The sequence below is a fragment of the Lineus longissimus genome, chromosome 2, assembly GCF_910592395.1.
Source record: "Lineus longissimus chromosome 2, tnLinLong1.2, whole genome shotgun sequence".
Lineage (NCBI taxonomy): Eukaryota > Metazoa > Nemertea > Pilidiophora > Heteronemertea > Lineidae > Lineus > Lineus longissimus.
The window spans coordinates 25,239,972-25,257,304 of record NC_088309.1 but is presented as its reverse complement, the minus strand read 5'-3'; the positions used below and the strand labels follow the sequence as shown (position 1 = coordinate 25,257,304).

At 38.6% G+C, this 17,333-nt stretch overlaps 1 protein-coding gene across 1 annotated transcript in view; it reads right to left on the bottom strand.

Moving 5' to 3' along the window:
• LOC135483219 (RING finger and transmembrane domain-containing protein 2-like) overlaps positions 1–17,333 on the bottom strand; it is a 30,025-nt gene that overhangs the window by 9,582 nt on the left and 3,110 nt on the right. Inside the window, exons 8-9 of the mRNA XM_064763882.1 lie at positions 16,543–16,647; positions 15,597–15,765 (exon numbers count right to left, since the gene is read on the bottom strand). Coding sequence (XP_064619952.1) covers positions 15,634–15,765; positions 16,543–16,647 — 237 coding nt within the window. The 3' untranslated portion in view covers positions 15,597–15,633. The remainder of the gene's footprint in view (positions 1–15,596; positions 15,766–16,542; positions 16,648–17,333) is intronic.

Here is a 17,333-nt window from a genome sequence, read left to right as displayed (position 1 = left end):
TGATTTCATGATGTGGATCACAATAGTATCTCATATGCCTGGACAAAATCAAGATATAAAATCAAATAAATCAAAGTCGAACCTATCTATTGTTTTAATATTTTTAATGTTATTGTGTCATAGTTTATTTTCATGTAAATCATAGAATTTCAGATTTTTTTCAAAACAGTCAAAGGTTGATGACTTAACTGCATGCATGCATTGTTTAGCACAAACAAGTAAGAAGTTTATTATCGTTATCATTCATATTTTATCAATTCAAAATCAGAATGGGCAAATAATATCAGAATGGGCAAATTATATTCTCTTCTTTCTTCTTAAATTGAATTGATAAAGCATACGACCATGATCATTCAATTCATTGGAAAGGTCAGTACCAGAATGAACAATTTCTGATCACAAAAACTTTTGTGGCTGCGTTCACTTTCAGGTATCAAAATTACAGAATTTCGTTTTATTTTCTTCTGAATTTAGACGAGTCCTTTACAGTTTGATCCAAAGCCTTGATGACTTCACTGAAATGGCATTGCTTGATCGGGGGAGGCCACTCTCATAAGCACTGTTGTTGTTTCTCAAGAACATCACATGACTGGACTGGCAATGAAATCAATAAAGTAAGCCAACCAAATGCATTCGAAGGACAAAATGACAATGAAAACACAAACAATAATTTCAGAATGTTTTCAAATGTTTAAAGGATCACCTTGCACTCGACGAACAAAATAAGCGACCTTAAACAGAAAAAGCGGCAGAAATATCTGATCTGTATATATTTATAATAAGACATGTGAGAGTACAAGATTTAGCTTCAAAGGGTTAAAGCAAGATATAATAAAAGTCTTGCCAGAAAGCCAGTGTGAATGGCAAAGAAAAGGACATTCAATGCAGAAGTTCAGCCAGGAAATAACAGCTGCAGGATGCTGCGCAATAGAAGTATTAACCACAGCTTCACAATCAGCAATATCGCAGATTGGCAAACGCCCAACCTTTCTAGAAATCAAATGTTGATTTAATATTAATTATACATACAAATCAGGCTTAAACATGAACAAATATCAAGTGTAAAAATCACTCACTGAGTCTTTAAATTCATCAAAACATCTTCTAAATCAAATGACTAGACTTAAATTATCAAATAAGAAATGTTTGCCTATAAGGTGGATGCCATCTAACAGCCACATTGGACGATTTCCAACTACCTGAATGCATGTGAATGTCCATGATGTGTCACAGTCCAAACATGCACCATTGGTCCATTTACAAATGGAAAAAAAACACATCATAAATTGCATTGGGAATTAGTTTGAAAAGTCAAAAGTTACAACCCTATCAGGGCAAATTGATAAGTTCCACGATGGAGCCAGATTACCTCTCACACAAAACCTCTCACGTCCTAGCAGGACAACGCAGGAACTACCAGTAACGATTTTCTCAATGTTATTCAATACAACTATCATTATGGACCTGGTGGCCATTTTCAAAAAGATTCAATGCTAGGTGGATAGAAGGGTGATTTATATACCCACTGAGAAAATGTCCAATGTAACTCGGGATCATCCAAATTGAAAGATGAATATTGTCCTTTGGAGAGAGGTGTCCAATCTGAGGGGTAGAGGACAATCAAAGGGTGACATGATGTTGTGTCCCACATGTGGCAAAACATAATATGTGACATATTTTGAGAAATGAGTGCCCTATATGATTGTTACACAAATAGTCAGTGTACAACAAAAATTTGAGTTTCTAAAGATTGTATTCAAGAAGGGTGTCCAAAACCAGAAGCATCAGTAACACATTATAAAAGTGTGTTATCAGGAAATCATTCAGTGAATAAAGTTAGAGTACAACATATTGTCATCCTAATTGAAGTCGAATTTTGAACAAGGATACTGTGCTGAAAGAAAGTGGGCAAGAAAGAAGTGTCATCAAATTCTTTGAAAAAACAAACTGAGTGTGTACAATTTCACAAGAGTCAAAGGAAAAATTGATTCAATGCACGATTGTCATGGAATTTCAAAATGGCTGCCACAAGCTACCCTGGATATTTGAGCAAATTGATTGCTAACATCTGAGGATGGGACACGAGGGGTTAATTCACCTGTTTTTAGTTGCATACAGCATCAGGAGGCACTGTTTTTCTTAAATTGGTATGTTTTTTTGCAGTGGCACGTTGCCAAAAGCGATACAAAATGTTTTGCTTGTGCAGCATGCTACCTGCACGACTGCAAGAATTATGATAATTGTAAATTTATGCGGAAAAAAACTCGCACTTCGAGATGATAACTTGCACAGGATTGGTCACTTGGTAGAAAAAAAGATTGCATTGAATATCGCAGATGTCAACAGTGATCTTGTTGGAATGAACGACATTGTCGAAACATGCAATCATGGCCATTGTATGGGATGGGAAAAGTGGCTAAAGATGACAAAAACTTGAATTATCTGGCTGGGGCTTTTTAGATTATCAGTCAACAGTTCTGAGAAGCAAGAGAGATAGGAGAAATAAGTTAATGACTGCATGTAGACCTGGCTTGTTTGAAGGCTAAAAACTCAATCAGTGCCAAACAAAAATCATCAACGATGAAGGCACAGCAATAAAGACTTACCAATTCTTATCTACAATGCACAAAATTCACTTGCCTTTGTGCATAGATGACAAAATGACCAATGGCAGTCCCGAAACGGGCAACAAACCACCAGATTGAGTAAATCATAAGTATTAGCACTGCGCAGATGGTTTTTGCTTGAAAGCCAAGTTCAAACTTAGCCAGTGGCAGTGGCAATTTTGGGCAACAAAACACTGGCAATGTTCTGGTGTGCCAAAGAACTCGACTCTGTCTAGCTGCCACTCTCATCACAACTTATCGCCTACTTGCCACTTGCGCTTGAAGTTCACGACAATTCATTTGACATTTCTGCCGCAACTTGGCATAATTTGGTCCCTGAATATATCTGTCAATAGAGCAAAGCAACATGCAACTGAGAGGCCATACGAACCCGGGCTAGCAATAATTCTAATTGAAATGTTAACAACAATGGCATTGCGGTGAATTATTGAGATATCGGCATGAGGTAGCGAGAAGTCTCACTTTGAAGATTGCTCAAATATGAAAAATGAATGATCAAAAACAAAGTGATGAATTGTTATTTTGTGTTGTTTCCTAGGGAGAGTTGGATATGGCATGTGCATTACTCATGAGGTGGCAAAATCAAGGCCAAAGTCTTTTATGCACTTCCATTTTGTTCAAGACAAAGTTCTATGCATCCATGGGATGAGGACTTGTAGTTCTGTGGGTTGTTTTTAGCCTTTCCCACAGCATCATCAGTGTGGGCATAGCTCAACTCTTCTGAAGCTCAGAGTTAGAAATTTCAATCTTTTCAAATTAACGTACTGTTACCTTATACCATTACAAGTTTGTTTTGCTTGTATTCTGGTACGTCACACTACAACAGCAAGAAAGAATATCCCAATCTCACTCTGGCGAAATCATTTCATTCTGATGATCGAGTAACCTTAATGGGAGGATACAACAACTGTATTAATTCTTCATACCCATGGCGAGAGATAAATATTTTGCAGTCGATTTCTTGGCATGAAACAAGTTTATTTTAGTTTATTCGGAGAAATAAATCTCCACACAGGTCTGTGTCCTGTTTTCTAGTTTAAGTAAACCAGTGAGAATGCATTTACATGAACTTAGTTTCCGATCTTCCTTGAAGTCTAAGGCTCATTAAAAATAGGTTAATTAGTTGTCTGTTGTTTACAAGAACAGATGGATTGATATTTTAAAGCAAATTTGCAGCTGGAGTTGTCCAGGATTTAGCAGCATGGGAGTGTTTTTAAATTGATGGCTTTTTTATTGGAAAATACACCCATTGGTGGAATTAAATGGAAGCGAAATCTGAAAAGGATTTCCTCGCGATCATCTCTTCTGAAATTGTGGAGGTCAAACCAGATGTATCGCAGAGCTGTTCAGATTGGTACCATGATATGCTCAAGGTTAAGGGCTTACAACTAATGTTGCAAATTATTAACATGACCATTCATTCCATCACAAAGTCAATACAGTGTTAAGAGACCCTCTTTCAATATCATATTCCAAGCTAAATCAGATAACCTCACTATAAAACGGACCTCACAATAAAAGGAGAGCCTCTATTGTCAACTTCACATTTACATCTCATGAAATCTTTGGATAATAATCACCCACTGGCGTCTATTCATGGCCTGTCATGTACCATTTACAATGAAAACACGACCCTTTTCAAGGGAATCAAAAGATCTTCAGGGTTCAAATCTGATCAAATAAGATCATGTTTAGAACCCTTCAGTGGCTACATGCGATCATCAGCACCACCTACTAACTGAGTGTGGAAGCAGAATCCTGGTGAGATAGCGTGGCTCTTGATAACAGCAGTGTATGATCACTGTTGATAATGATACACTGGAATCCCAACCCCCCACTTTCTGAACTGATTATATGATGAACCATAAGCGTTCCCGAGATTTCTCGCGAAAGGGGTCTGTTTTGAGTTTGCATCTCAGGAAGAAAATAAGGACACAGCCTCAACTTGAAGCATCCAGAACTTGCCATCATTTTGGCACTGTCCCTACCAGGCCAAGGTCACTCATTAGCTTGGAAAGGCATCTTACTCAACTTCTCCTGATTGTGCATACTAAAAGTGCTTTTCAATACATATTTGCTTATGATCTCATTGGTTTTGACGCAATCCCCCGTAACCCCACCTACAGAATTTGTTGGCTCTTTCCCGACTGGGCCAAGGCAGTCCAGTTAGATCATTTTTATTTTATAGCATGTTCCATCTAATGGCTTCTTATTTCCTTTACTAAGCACTCTGGTTGATTGATTGATTTATACCGCTTACCATGAATCATGACTTTAATCGTTCCAAAGTCATAATAAATCACACTAATTTCTTGGGCGGAACTTCACTTCTAGTTTAAGTAAATATTTGCTCAAACAGCAGTTTTATCAATCATGTGGGTGGGTGGGTGGAAAACTTTTATCTAAAATTACTGCTTTTTGCAATGATAAACTAATGATCCTTCCATAAAGCACTCCTCACATCATCAATATCATCAATCACGCATGAAACACCAATCATGAAAAAAAGTTGATAAGAATCTAATGGTGTAGATGATACAAAAATGACCTTGGCCTATTAGGATTTCTGCCAGGTTTAAGACAACTGTGGGCATTGACCTGATGAGGACAAGCGAGTGAGTCATGGTATTACATAACTTTTGCTTGATAGGCGATGGAGCGAGATAAAACACCATATTTTTGCCAATTGTAATATTTGAACTAAGACATCTAAAAGTTAAGAACACAGACGAGCTGCTCAATGCATGTTCTACAACTTGAGCGTTTCTGACCTGTACCCATCCCCCTGGATGAAATTGAAATCGACAACATGCACATCCAAGCAACCAAACCAGGTAGGGGGCAAGGGCAAACAGACAGACCCCAAAAAATTATAGAGGCCATTGACCCAAGGAGGACAAGTAATCAGTTAGTCATGCTGTTACATAATTTCTGTCAGCTGTCAGTACTTTGCAACAAAACCACAAGCTGCCCAAACAAAAATGACATAATAGGCGGGAAAAGCCTTGACCTGATGGGGACACTGCCAGAATATTCTAGGCCATGTTATTTCAGTGATGTACATGTATTTAGCCGCCTTCCGTGATCATATATTTCTTAGATAACATGTTGGATTTCTAGGCGATAATATGACACACAAATATCTCTTGATTGGTTTTTTTATGACTTAGCAGTATTGGCGGTAGAGAAATTGAATAATACCCTGAGTCATTCTAGCCGCTAGGTGTTCATAGCCAGAGATTATGCAAGTATTTTTCCGTGATCAGCTGATTGGCAGCATGTCCAAGTCGTGATAACCTGATAACCATCGGAAGGTATCATTAGATTCTCCAAAGCAGATATGATATCCAGGCATATTCTCTCAGCCAGTATTATCACCGATCCCTTAATTATCATACAAAAATGGATACCAGCCGGATATCAATATTGAGAGTTACAGTCAGGGGTTAAGGCATCAATATCATTCACTTTTATGGACCTAAAATCTAATTACCACAGCCATATCAATAATGATCAACATCAGCAGACATCCTCATAAAATATGAACAAATTGTCTTAAGGTTCAGGTCTTCAACCAGACTGATAACAAATATCACTTTGCACGACAGTTTTTATGGCAAATTGCTTGATATAATACGCCAGATTTGTCCCTTCCCCCTGATCTTGGTGACCTTAATACTTCTGCATTCAACAGACGGGCCGTATTTGCATATGTGTCGCCCCTCTCCATCTTTGTCTTTCAGGATGCTAAGTGACAACTTTGTATCTGTAATGGCTACATAACCTGAGTAATTGCTTCCGAAAATCATCACTGGATAAAAATATGGCTTTTTGGGCAAAAATCAAGGCTAGCAATTCTGATTTATAGTTGCAAATGACTAACAGCCGATATTCCTCCGTAAAGCTGCAGTACTTGACATGGTCGAGCAACTTCATGCATGTGACATCATGCAAAGTCATTTATGACCTCTGATGGAGGTGCTGCACTCCAATGGAGGAATACAGTCCTTGAGCATGAAATAATCTAGTCTCGATTTTAGTACTGATACCTATGCCAGTGTGTTGTTAAAAGCAGAAGTATACGGAAATGTGAGGAGACTGGAAGTCTAGTTTTTTACAATACACCTGAGCCAATGTGCCAATGCCAGACTATAGGTTATCCCTTCTTCTTTCCCATCACCACCTATGATAGAATCAATAAATCAGAAATCCTCGTTGAACTTGAGAGAAATCTTTCCTGTGAGAATTAGGTGATTTTTTTCTCTTTGCGAACAATGTAGGCCCAATAAACCTTCCTTCCATGTCTAATTCAATCTAAAGGTATATAAACAAAAGTCTGACAGCTCTGAGCTGAAACAAACAGGAGGGAGACAACAAACAAATTCAGAAAAACTGAAGTAAACCAGGAAGTAATACTTCTTCCATATCCACGTACAGAGCCAAAGTGCATATCACTGCCTTTTCCATTGGGTGTACATATATATTATGGCCCAGCAGAATTGACAGGGATTGGCTACTCTCCACCTTACAGATGTGATTGAAGGAACAAATCCAGATTATGGCATTGATGCATGTATGATGGCATGAAACACGTAATTTAGGATAGCGTCCGATGAAAATATGTTAGCGCATCATTTCTGATAGGCCTCATGTATGTCATCTGGTATACGATGCCACACGCTGTTCAAGTGACGAATCATCATCGTTTGGCTGCTGTCTAATCCAATCTGGCAGTGATGACGTCACGCAGCTACATGTAAAAGGCATCACAATCAGGCTGGATACCAAAAGACAGCGTCATGGCAGACTATACCTGTCACCATTATACAGAGTAGATCAAATAACTGCCATAGTACAAAATAATCACACAAAGATTCGATTTATCATCACCAAATATGGCTTTACCATGGAACAACAAGAGCAACACAAAACATGGCAAAGCAAAACAGATTCATTGAAAAAGATGACGACATACCAGCCATATTGTTTGATATTCCTGAATTGGGTCAAATGAAACATTGGGGTCACTGCAACAATAGGCCAGCAAGGACAAAATGGCAAGTTTAAAAAGTTAAACGCATACTGACCTACCGTCACCATCCTCCCGAAGGACAGTCTCCACTACCTGAGTAATCCCAATATAATAACTCCATAACATTGACATTTTTACTGTCGGAAATAGACAAAATAGAAATCTTGAAACGCAGTTGTCCCAGACAGATATTCTAAAACCTACATAAATTATTTCCAGGGCTATCCAGATATAAACACCTGGTGTTGGAGATAAATTTAGGAACATTCAGCCAGACTAGACAGACTTTAGAAGAACCTATACATTCGTCCAAATGGACTTTTCCAAAGCAAAAACTGGGACATTTTCTCATTAGATATATAATCAATGAATTCCACAGATCTATAGATATCAATACCATGTCTGGAATTTGTCTGATTTCTATGAAATGCCATGTGAACCATTATGTTTTAGGTCTAGACCCCTGGGGAAGGATAGAACCTCAATAAAACAACCGGACTGAACTAACAGACATCAAGCGTTTCAGCAGTGTTGATCTCAAGTCCCAGTCTGCGGCCATCTACTTTGACCTCTAGCTCCAACTACATGACCTCTGTACCTTGTGCATCAGCATCTCCAAATTAAATATGACCTACTTCCAGAATTAGGTCAACTAGGTGACCTCATTGTGCATCGACATATGTGAACAGTTCTTTTTCAGATGATTTTGGGTGTGTTGTCATTGGCATAGGTGAGAGTAAAGCATATTTAGTTGCACTGGCTGCAAGAAGAGGCTGAGGAATCTTCCAACCCGTCATGGCAATACTGCCCTATAGCTTGGCTAGCCAACCATTGTCAAGGTGGTCAAAGTTTTCACACAAGGTAGCATTTCCATTCCTTCAATTCGAAAGGGAAGTTATTTTGAGAATATCATAATTATGATATTTGCCTTTTTGATTCAGGTTGTACAAGAGGGGTTCACGATATAGACAAGAAGGTGAAAGAGTGCACTCAACCTTTCAGACAGAATAAATCATCAAGGAATTTGCATATTCTATGGATCCAATGTATAGGTAAATGGCACTGAAAGACAAAATCAATACAGTTCTATGCAAATCATGATTGCAGTACATGGACATGGACTGTCTGCACGCTGCTATACATCAAATGGTCTGCTATACATTGGCATATCTGCCGTCGCTATGCTGTACAGTTCTTTTCTTGGAACTGGATGTTAACCCTATATTGCTTGAAGCGCCTAATGTTGGAAAAGAAACGACAACACCTGGACTGAATGAAAAAATACTTTTTTGTACAAATCATTTATATTTTTGGCAGCACAGTCTAGCTCATATCGGCCAAGTTTCAATTTTACAATCATTTACAGTACACAGGTGCACAGATGGTGAAACTAACATCATATTTTTGTTTATGGAAGATTCATTCATAATTACGGTATTGAGAAATTCCCTTTTTTTATAAATAGAGCCAAGGTCTTTTGCACTGAAATGATGTGGTACGGTAAATTATCATTTTTGAAACATTCCTTTCTCATTTGGTCTTTCTAATCAAAAAATATTTTCGAATCAAGGTTATTCTCAAAATCTGCCAAAATAAAAGTCCCTTGAAATTTTGGCCATTTATGGTATGGTATGGTATGTATGGCAAGCCAAAGCGGAATTTATTCAAGACTTTAGAATTACCATTCAAGAAGTTAAATATAAGTTCAGAAGGAAATATATGTTCAAGACTAAAATATGTTCAACCTTGAATCAAATGTTTTCAACCTTGAATAAAATATGTTCAACCTTGAATAAAATATGTTCAACCTTGAATAAAATATGTCCAACCTTGAACAAAATATATTCAACCTTGAACAAAATATATTCAAGACTCACGTGACCATATTCAAGACGCACGTGACCACAAAATTGATGACGTAGTTGCTCATGTTTTGATGCTTTACGGACTTTCCCGAACCCGCGTCCAGACTTTCCCGAACCCATGGTACTTGTGTTGCGTTTCGGAGCTCGAATTGTTCGCACGAAGGTTTTGACACATGGTTGTACACGTACCTAGCCGCCTACACCTGACATGTACTGTAATCCTACACATCATGACATGGATGCCGAGTGAATGTCAGAGTCGATACATGTTTCACAGACATATCAGGCAAATTATAGGTTCAAAATGCGCAATGCCTCTCACCTTTCATACCACTGTATCGGATTCTCGTTGTCTTTTGACATGTTTGAGTGTTTAGGCTATACAGGCAATCAATCACGTCGTGAAACAGAACGCATCAGAAGTACCACAGATTCTACGCTCTACGTCATCAATTTTGTGGTCACGTGCGTCTTGAATATGGTCACGTGAGTCTTGAATATGGTCACGTGAGTCTTGAATATATTTTGTTCAAGGTTGAATATATTTTGTTCAAGGTTGGACATATTTTATTCAAGGTTGAACATATTTTATTTAAGGTTGAAAACATTTGATTCAAGGTTGAACATATTTTAGTCTTGAACATATATTTCCTTCTTGAACTTATATTTAACTTCTTGAATGGTTATTCTAAAGTCTTGAATAAATTCCGCTTTGGCTTGCCATAGGTATGGTACGTGAGATGTGGTTTTGAGGTGGTATCATTATGGTATCAGACGTCCGAGGTCAGTTTTCAGCTAAAACAGTGTAACGTATTATAATATTGTACGCACTAGTCACAAGGCAATAATAACAATGTTATGATCGAAGTATTATTCAAACTAAACAAGTGATTTTAATATCTGACTAATGGGCTATTTTGGGATTCATAAATGAAACTGATGCCAAATTTTCATTCAGAATTTGTGGGCGGCTCTTCCATTTGTAACCGGATTTTCCGATAAAACACCTGTTGGTTCGAAACCTTATGACAGCAGAACCTCTCTATTGAGGACACCCTTGGGACTGACAAAGGCCGTTCTTAATAGGGAGGTATCCTGATTAGAGAGGCCAAATTGAATAGAAACTGCACAAGGGACCACAATCACTGTCCCAAATAGACAGGGTGTCCTGCCAACAGAGGTGTTCACTATAGGAGGTTGACTGTAATGACAAGTGAAACCTGGAAAGTTGTCAACATCATGAACAAGTATCAAATTACCATACGTGATTCATCACTTTGAGGGGAAAGTTGGGATTTATGAATGAAGCTGTTGTGAAAGTTTCAATTCTAAGGCCTATATGTGGGAGAGGAGGAGTTGGAATCTGACCAAGTTTTTGAGAATTTCATAACAATGCGTGGGAGTGTTTTAATGGTTTAACGAGCGTTTCATGATTATTATTCATCATTCATGTCATAAATTACACACCCTTGAAATGTACTTAGCTCCATGTGATAGAATGAGACGATAAAGCCACGACTGCGAAAAAACATTGATATCAATGTCGTTTCACATTCTCAAAAAGACATGAATCAAACTACTCTCCTTAAAATGATGAACTAATCTGATGATTTTGCTAATTCTACAATCCATATGGCACAACGTGCTGGTTAATTAATTGACAGCTCGTTAGCCACAAGTTCTTGACACCCCTATCATCAGAACACCACGCTCTCCAACCCCAATGTTTTCTTTACCCTCAAAGGATCAAAGCAGTGCCCCCAGTCCAACCACCATCGCCTTGTGCAGGTAATGGGCCATGAATGAGTTGAATGAAGCTGAAAAGTTGCCCTCATGAATCTTGTATTGTTCTTTTCTGTTTGGCGGATCTTATTGTTCAAGAAACCTGCCAAGAGTTGGCCTTGGGGAAGATGTGCCGACCAGGAAATATCATTATTCCAAATGATGAACTTGTGGGCAGACTTTAAAGTTTAGTTTATGTCATTGTTGAAAGGTTAACCTGTGTTATATTTATTACTGGGAGAGATTTGATATTAAGAAAATGACACAATCTGGGCTTTTGAAATGGAGGTCGATGGAATAAAATTTTCTAAGACAATCCCAAGAAAACACAGAGATTTTTCGCTTCGCCAGGTGTTTTCTTGGGTATTAATACATTGATGTACACAATTGTACAGGACCCAAGAAAACCCAAGACGCATGCAAGATTATGCAAGATGATCTTGGGTTTTTCTTGGATTTATTTTCCTAAGAGAATAGAAAACTCTTTGGACATGCAGAAAATGAGCAACTTGGAAAACAAATGGCCAAACGAGTTGAATATCACAGTTGGACTGATACTGTAAAGCATGGATCTGACCATGCATACAAAGAACAAGTAAAGACCACAGCCTCGATATTATCTAGCATTTGGCAAGATTTAAACAGCTGAAAATACGGAAAAAAACTTCCTGGCTACAAACTTCATCCGGACACCTGCAATAATGGTATCAAAACTGATTAGATTTTTTAACCAATTGCCACATGGCTCTTCAAGGCGAAGTCGGTAAAAAGATTTACCACAAACAAATTTTCTGCTCAGTGCACTAATGAATTCAGAAACAAGTTGGGTCGGAACTGTTTTTTTCCATCAACAAACATGATTTGCGCCCACAATGTGGCTGTGAAAATGCTGAATGACTTTCAATTTCAAACATGATTGACCAAATTCAAACGACATGTGTGAAAAATTGAGAATAAGTCTGGGACTGACATGAACATTTCTGCATCGATGAGTTTTGAGGGAAAACCACCTGAAGTGCCAGGAGTGTTGCCTTTCACCATGCAAACATGACAGATGCATTTTTTCAGATGCACTTTTTCCCCTCAAACTCAAAGATGAACAAGATATGATCAATATTTCATCAAAAAATGCTTTGAGGAAAATATTTCAATGTGGACCAAAATGGATTTTTTGTATCTTTATAATATTAAAGTCAACATGTTTACAGTTGGCAATTTGGGTAATTATATTTGATTTTTGAAAAGAAAAAGGTTTCCATATCAGTTGCGCTTCCAAAACATTGGAAAAGACTCAAGTCAAAGTTAAAACTTGAATGGGACAATTTTAAGCATTATCATTTTTCTGGGTGACAGCGAATGTAAGGCATAAAAACGTGATTTTTGTTGCTTCAATCTGCGTAGCAGCCATGGAGGACATCACGATAATTCTTTATTCCAACAAAATGGCCCCCACACCTCGAAAACTAATCCTTGAACAAATGAACAAGTGGATGATTCCTTGATATTGTTCTCCATAATTAGCAGGTGTCACTCGACTTGGAATCAAATCATGGACCATTCTGCTCTAACGAGTCGTCAAAGACCAAAGGATGGTTTGAGGCAGAGGACAGCTTACAAGTGATTCAAGGCAATGCCAATATATTCTTTGTTTCATACCCAAGTGAAGGTGATTATACCTTCATACACATACATGAAATGTTTCAATAGCTACAAATTTGCCCTTTTTGTCCCTCTTCAGTTTAGTTTTTTCAGTTTTAGCTTACCCAGTACATTTTTTTGTGGAGAGAAAACGACCGCATGTTTGTATACCCTACGACTTTGTTAATTAAAAATATTAATTGAAATACTGGAGAAACTGATATTTCTGTCAACGAACAAAATACAAAGTCTTTATTGATGTCTAATAGAGGATTCCGTGACTCCATCTCCAATATCACCTTTCTGATTGTGGACGCAGCTCGGCTGTCTCGATATCATTTCAGGAAAACTTCGTTTTTTATAATTTTTCAATCAAAATATCACTCTCAACCTATTTGAAGAGACAATGAAAAGTAGAAAGTAAGTAGGCCTATATGCAGGTGGTAATGATCAGCACAAATAAAAGTTGAAATCAAAACCAGACATAAGCAGAGATTAAAATACTATACTATTTAATATTATAAGTCTGGGAGACGTCTGGTTATCCATCATCATACATCCCGCCTGTCTGCCACAGGCATGGATTTTTCATTGATCCGTCATGAATGTTTCAATACATTCAATAAATGCATGCTCATGCACCATGCCGCAAGTGCATGCAGGTAAACAGACTGACATGTTGTGCCACCTGTTCATGATATGAAGAACTTATTGTAACCAGACGTCAAATTCAACGAAAGCTCAAGGATAAGGACACGAAGGAGAGGTGAGTGCTTTCATGAGTCAAATGGAAGTGGTTGCATATTCTAGTCATACTAGTCCGACTCGAGATCTGAAAGTCTTGAGTTCGATACCCGAAATTGACACATCACTTGTGATCGAGGTACAGCAAGTCACTTTACCTCAACTGCCACATCATTTTGATGACTCGTGAAAAAACCCTACCAAGAGAAAGATGTAATTGTGATGAATTCATTCTACCTGTCTATGACAGAGGCACATAGCAAATAGTCTTATCCAACTTATTAAACTTTATAGAGACCATCTTGAAAGGTCAAGGAAAACACCGTATTTCATATAAAACGATACACCCTATTGAACCAAAAATACACTTTTCATCCCAAAAAAATGACCTATTAGGTCAACACTGACCTGAGATGAGGGCACTCGCCACTGTAGTGATCATGCTTTTTAAGTACCAGACTGTTTTAAAATATCCTTGCTGGAAACATAACCAACTTATTCCTTGAGGTGGAGCCATCATGGAGATTAGTACAGCAACTTTTAGAATGAAATGCAATAAAATTGGCTGGGGTATCCTACAACACACAACGGCTGCAGATGTCATGGCAATAAACCCACAAATATTCCCCTAAAAACATGATATGTCACTTCTAATTAGAAATCAATACAGATAAACAAAAAGCAGCAGCTAATTATGTTATCGATATCACGTGTGCAGGATATTAACAACCTAGGGACCTATGTGCACTTGGATAGTACAATGACCCCTATTGACAAGTGCAACCTTTACTTTCATAAGGCACACGAGCAAGCCAAAACGATCATGTGTCCTGTTTTAGGATGGCTAGAATCAAGAAGATCTGCTAAATTTGTACTTAGGCAGCATTTTGCTTGATTTAAGGTAGAAATCATCATATCAGAGAAACAAGTGATCTAGTATAATTTCTTTCTTCAGGTCTGTTTGGTGCCATTTATGCCAGTCTAGAAGCTCATCACAGGTGGAACTGGATTCAAGGAGAGCAGCCAACTCAAGACTCAGAGAATCAGTGGCCACAACTGCGACATGGAAGTCCATGAACTCAGATGTACTGCAGCATCATCGATTGAACCACGGACTGGCCTTGTGCGGAGTCAATAAAAGCACAGAGTAATTTTTCCCACCTGTTTACTTTCCCTTCAACTTACAGCCAAGATTAATAGCCTTGCACCGGGTCATACCTAGTTCTTGCGGCGTAATATTTAAACTTGTCTTCACATGATGTAGTGTCACGTTGTTGGGAGTGATGCATTTCTGCGAATCCGGCCCTCATGACGAAGCTTTTTTGGCAAACAATGCAATTTATCACGATTATTTGATAACTAATCACACTCGCATGAACCTTTGAAAATGATATGTTTACAAGTGATTAAGATTGGCATGGTCAACATGGAGACAAGCATTTTCAAATTTGGAGAGTAAATAGCAATCACAACCTGTCTTTAAGCAGGTTGTTGCCCTTGAAGCATCATGATCGGTCTTTAATGGGTTGCTGCACTTCCATTTTTACCTGATTTGATATATGGACTTGTGATCTGGACTTCACATCACACTGAAATGCAAAGCTTGTGCTGCCATCTGCCCTTTGAACACCAAACCAACAAAATATGTGAGGAGAATTTTGAAGCATGGAAAGGATGTTACGTAATGGACGAGAATGTCACCTCTTCATTTTTGAGCACTGTACCCTACCTTTGCTGACAGTACTACAAATACATGTCCAAAGTGCGCAAACACTTAAGAAGTTGTTTGTGCACATTTCATTTGCAGATGCATAAAAAAACTGCCCCCTTTCAGGAATTCTGTAAACTAAATTAATGCCAGCCCAGCATTATCTTGTGCTATGTGAATATATGGATTATAAAACTTACATTTAAACGTGGAAATTCCATCCCATCCCCTCATCAATTAAAATAACTGCACACCGACTGCCGTTGATCCATCCCTCCAAGCAGGGTTTTCAGCAATGGCTGCCCGACACATTGGACACGTTGGCTCGCGGTCGAACCACATCGATACACAGTCTTCACAGAAAATATGCTAAAAAGGAAAAAACAAATGGAAGACGCCAAGGTAAATAATGCTCTACTACAGGTTATCTGACTCAAATCTTCCTCAATTATCTAACTCAAAATATTGGCTTTCAACCAATTTGGCTACTTCAGGAGCAGCAGTAGCACAGTAGCACAGCACCCGCCTCATGATCATAAGATTGTTAGTTCAACACCTGACTGAGTCACTACTTGCAAGTTAAATCAGCAGTTTGAAGCTGCTCTCTAAACTACAGAAAATTTTATGCAGAGACAGGATAATATTGATCCCAATAGCACTTTTTGAGCACATCCCATTTTAAAAATTTTCCAGTGGGCTTGGACCAACTTTGTCCTCAGTGGCTCTCGCCTTTCATAACATCAGCAATATGTCACACTTCACACGTATATCACAACCTGTGAACTCAACGGGTCCATAGAACATTGCCCCACGTATCCCGAGAAAGCGGTGCCATAAAGTCTGGCCGCAGAAGATAGTGACGCTTATCACATCACCACGAACAAAACCGCTTTGAACTTTAGAAGATCGTAAGCACCTGCAGTTATTCTCATATAAATAAATGAATACTTATCATTTGGAGTCAACCATAAAGTCAAATGTACCTTTAGAAAATACAATTACATAGTTTGTTTAACCCTTGGAGGCCGAGTTTCAAACTGAGATAAAAAACCCATTTATTTCAATGATGCTATGCTTATCATTTGCATAGAGAAGCTTTGCAGGACTTTTTCCAGTTCTAGGACAAAGCTAATCTTCAAGACTCACCTTACAAGTCAGCATAACTGGATCATGATAATCATCCTGACATATAGGACACGCATCACCACCACTCGTTTTCATATCATCAGAGCTTGGGCTTGAACCATAGTTCTGAAAGATAAGATGCAAAATGTTCTTCCAAACTACTTTCAAGATTGTTAACAGCTGCCTGGACTTTCACACCAATAACATTTACACCTTCAGCGCCGAACCTACGTGGCCCAAATCCCCCTCCCCTTTGAGCTGGTAATCGGAGTCTCATGGACTGCATGAAAGAACTACGCCATCGCCATCTTCAGGGCAAGGTAGGAACTGAAAAGACAAGAAGATGTCTTCCCAGTTCCAACTTTGCCCTGAAGATGGCGATGGCGTAGTTCTTTCATGAAGTCATTGAAAGTTCTGAACTACGCCATCGCCATCTTCAGGGCACTGCAGGAACTGGTCTTTTCAGTTCCTATCTTCCAAGATCTACGCCGAACCACGTAGATCTACGTGGCCCTAATCCTCCATGTTTGAGCTGGTTATCGGAGTCTCGTGGACTTCATGAGAGAACTACGCCATCGCCATCTTCAGGGCAATGCAGGAACTGAAGACCGTTTGATCTTTACAGTTCCTATCTTGCCCTGTAGGTGGCGATGGCGTAGTTCTCTCATGAAGTCCATGAGACTCCGATAACCAGCTCAAAGAGGGGGGATTTGGTCCATGTAGATCTACGTGGTTCGGCGCTGAAGGTGTTAATAATGACCAGGTAGCCCTGACTGCGCACAGACAGGCCCTGGGTTATGTTACAAAGGACA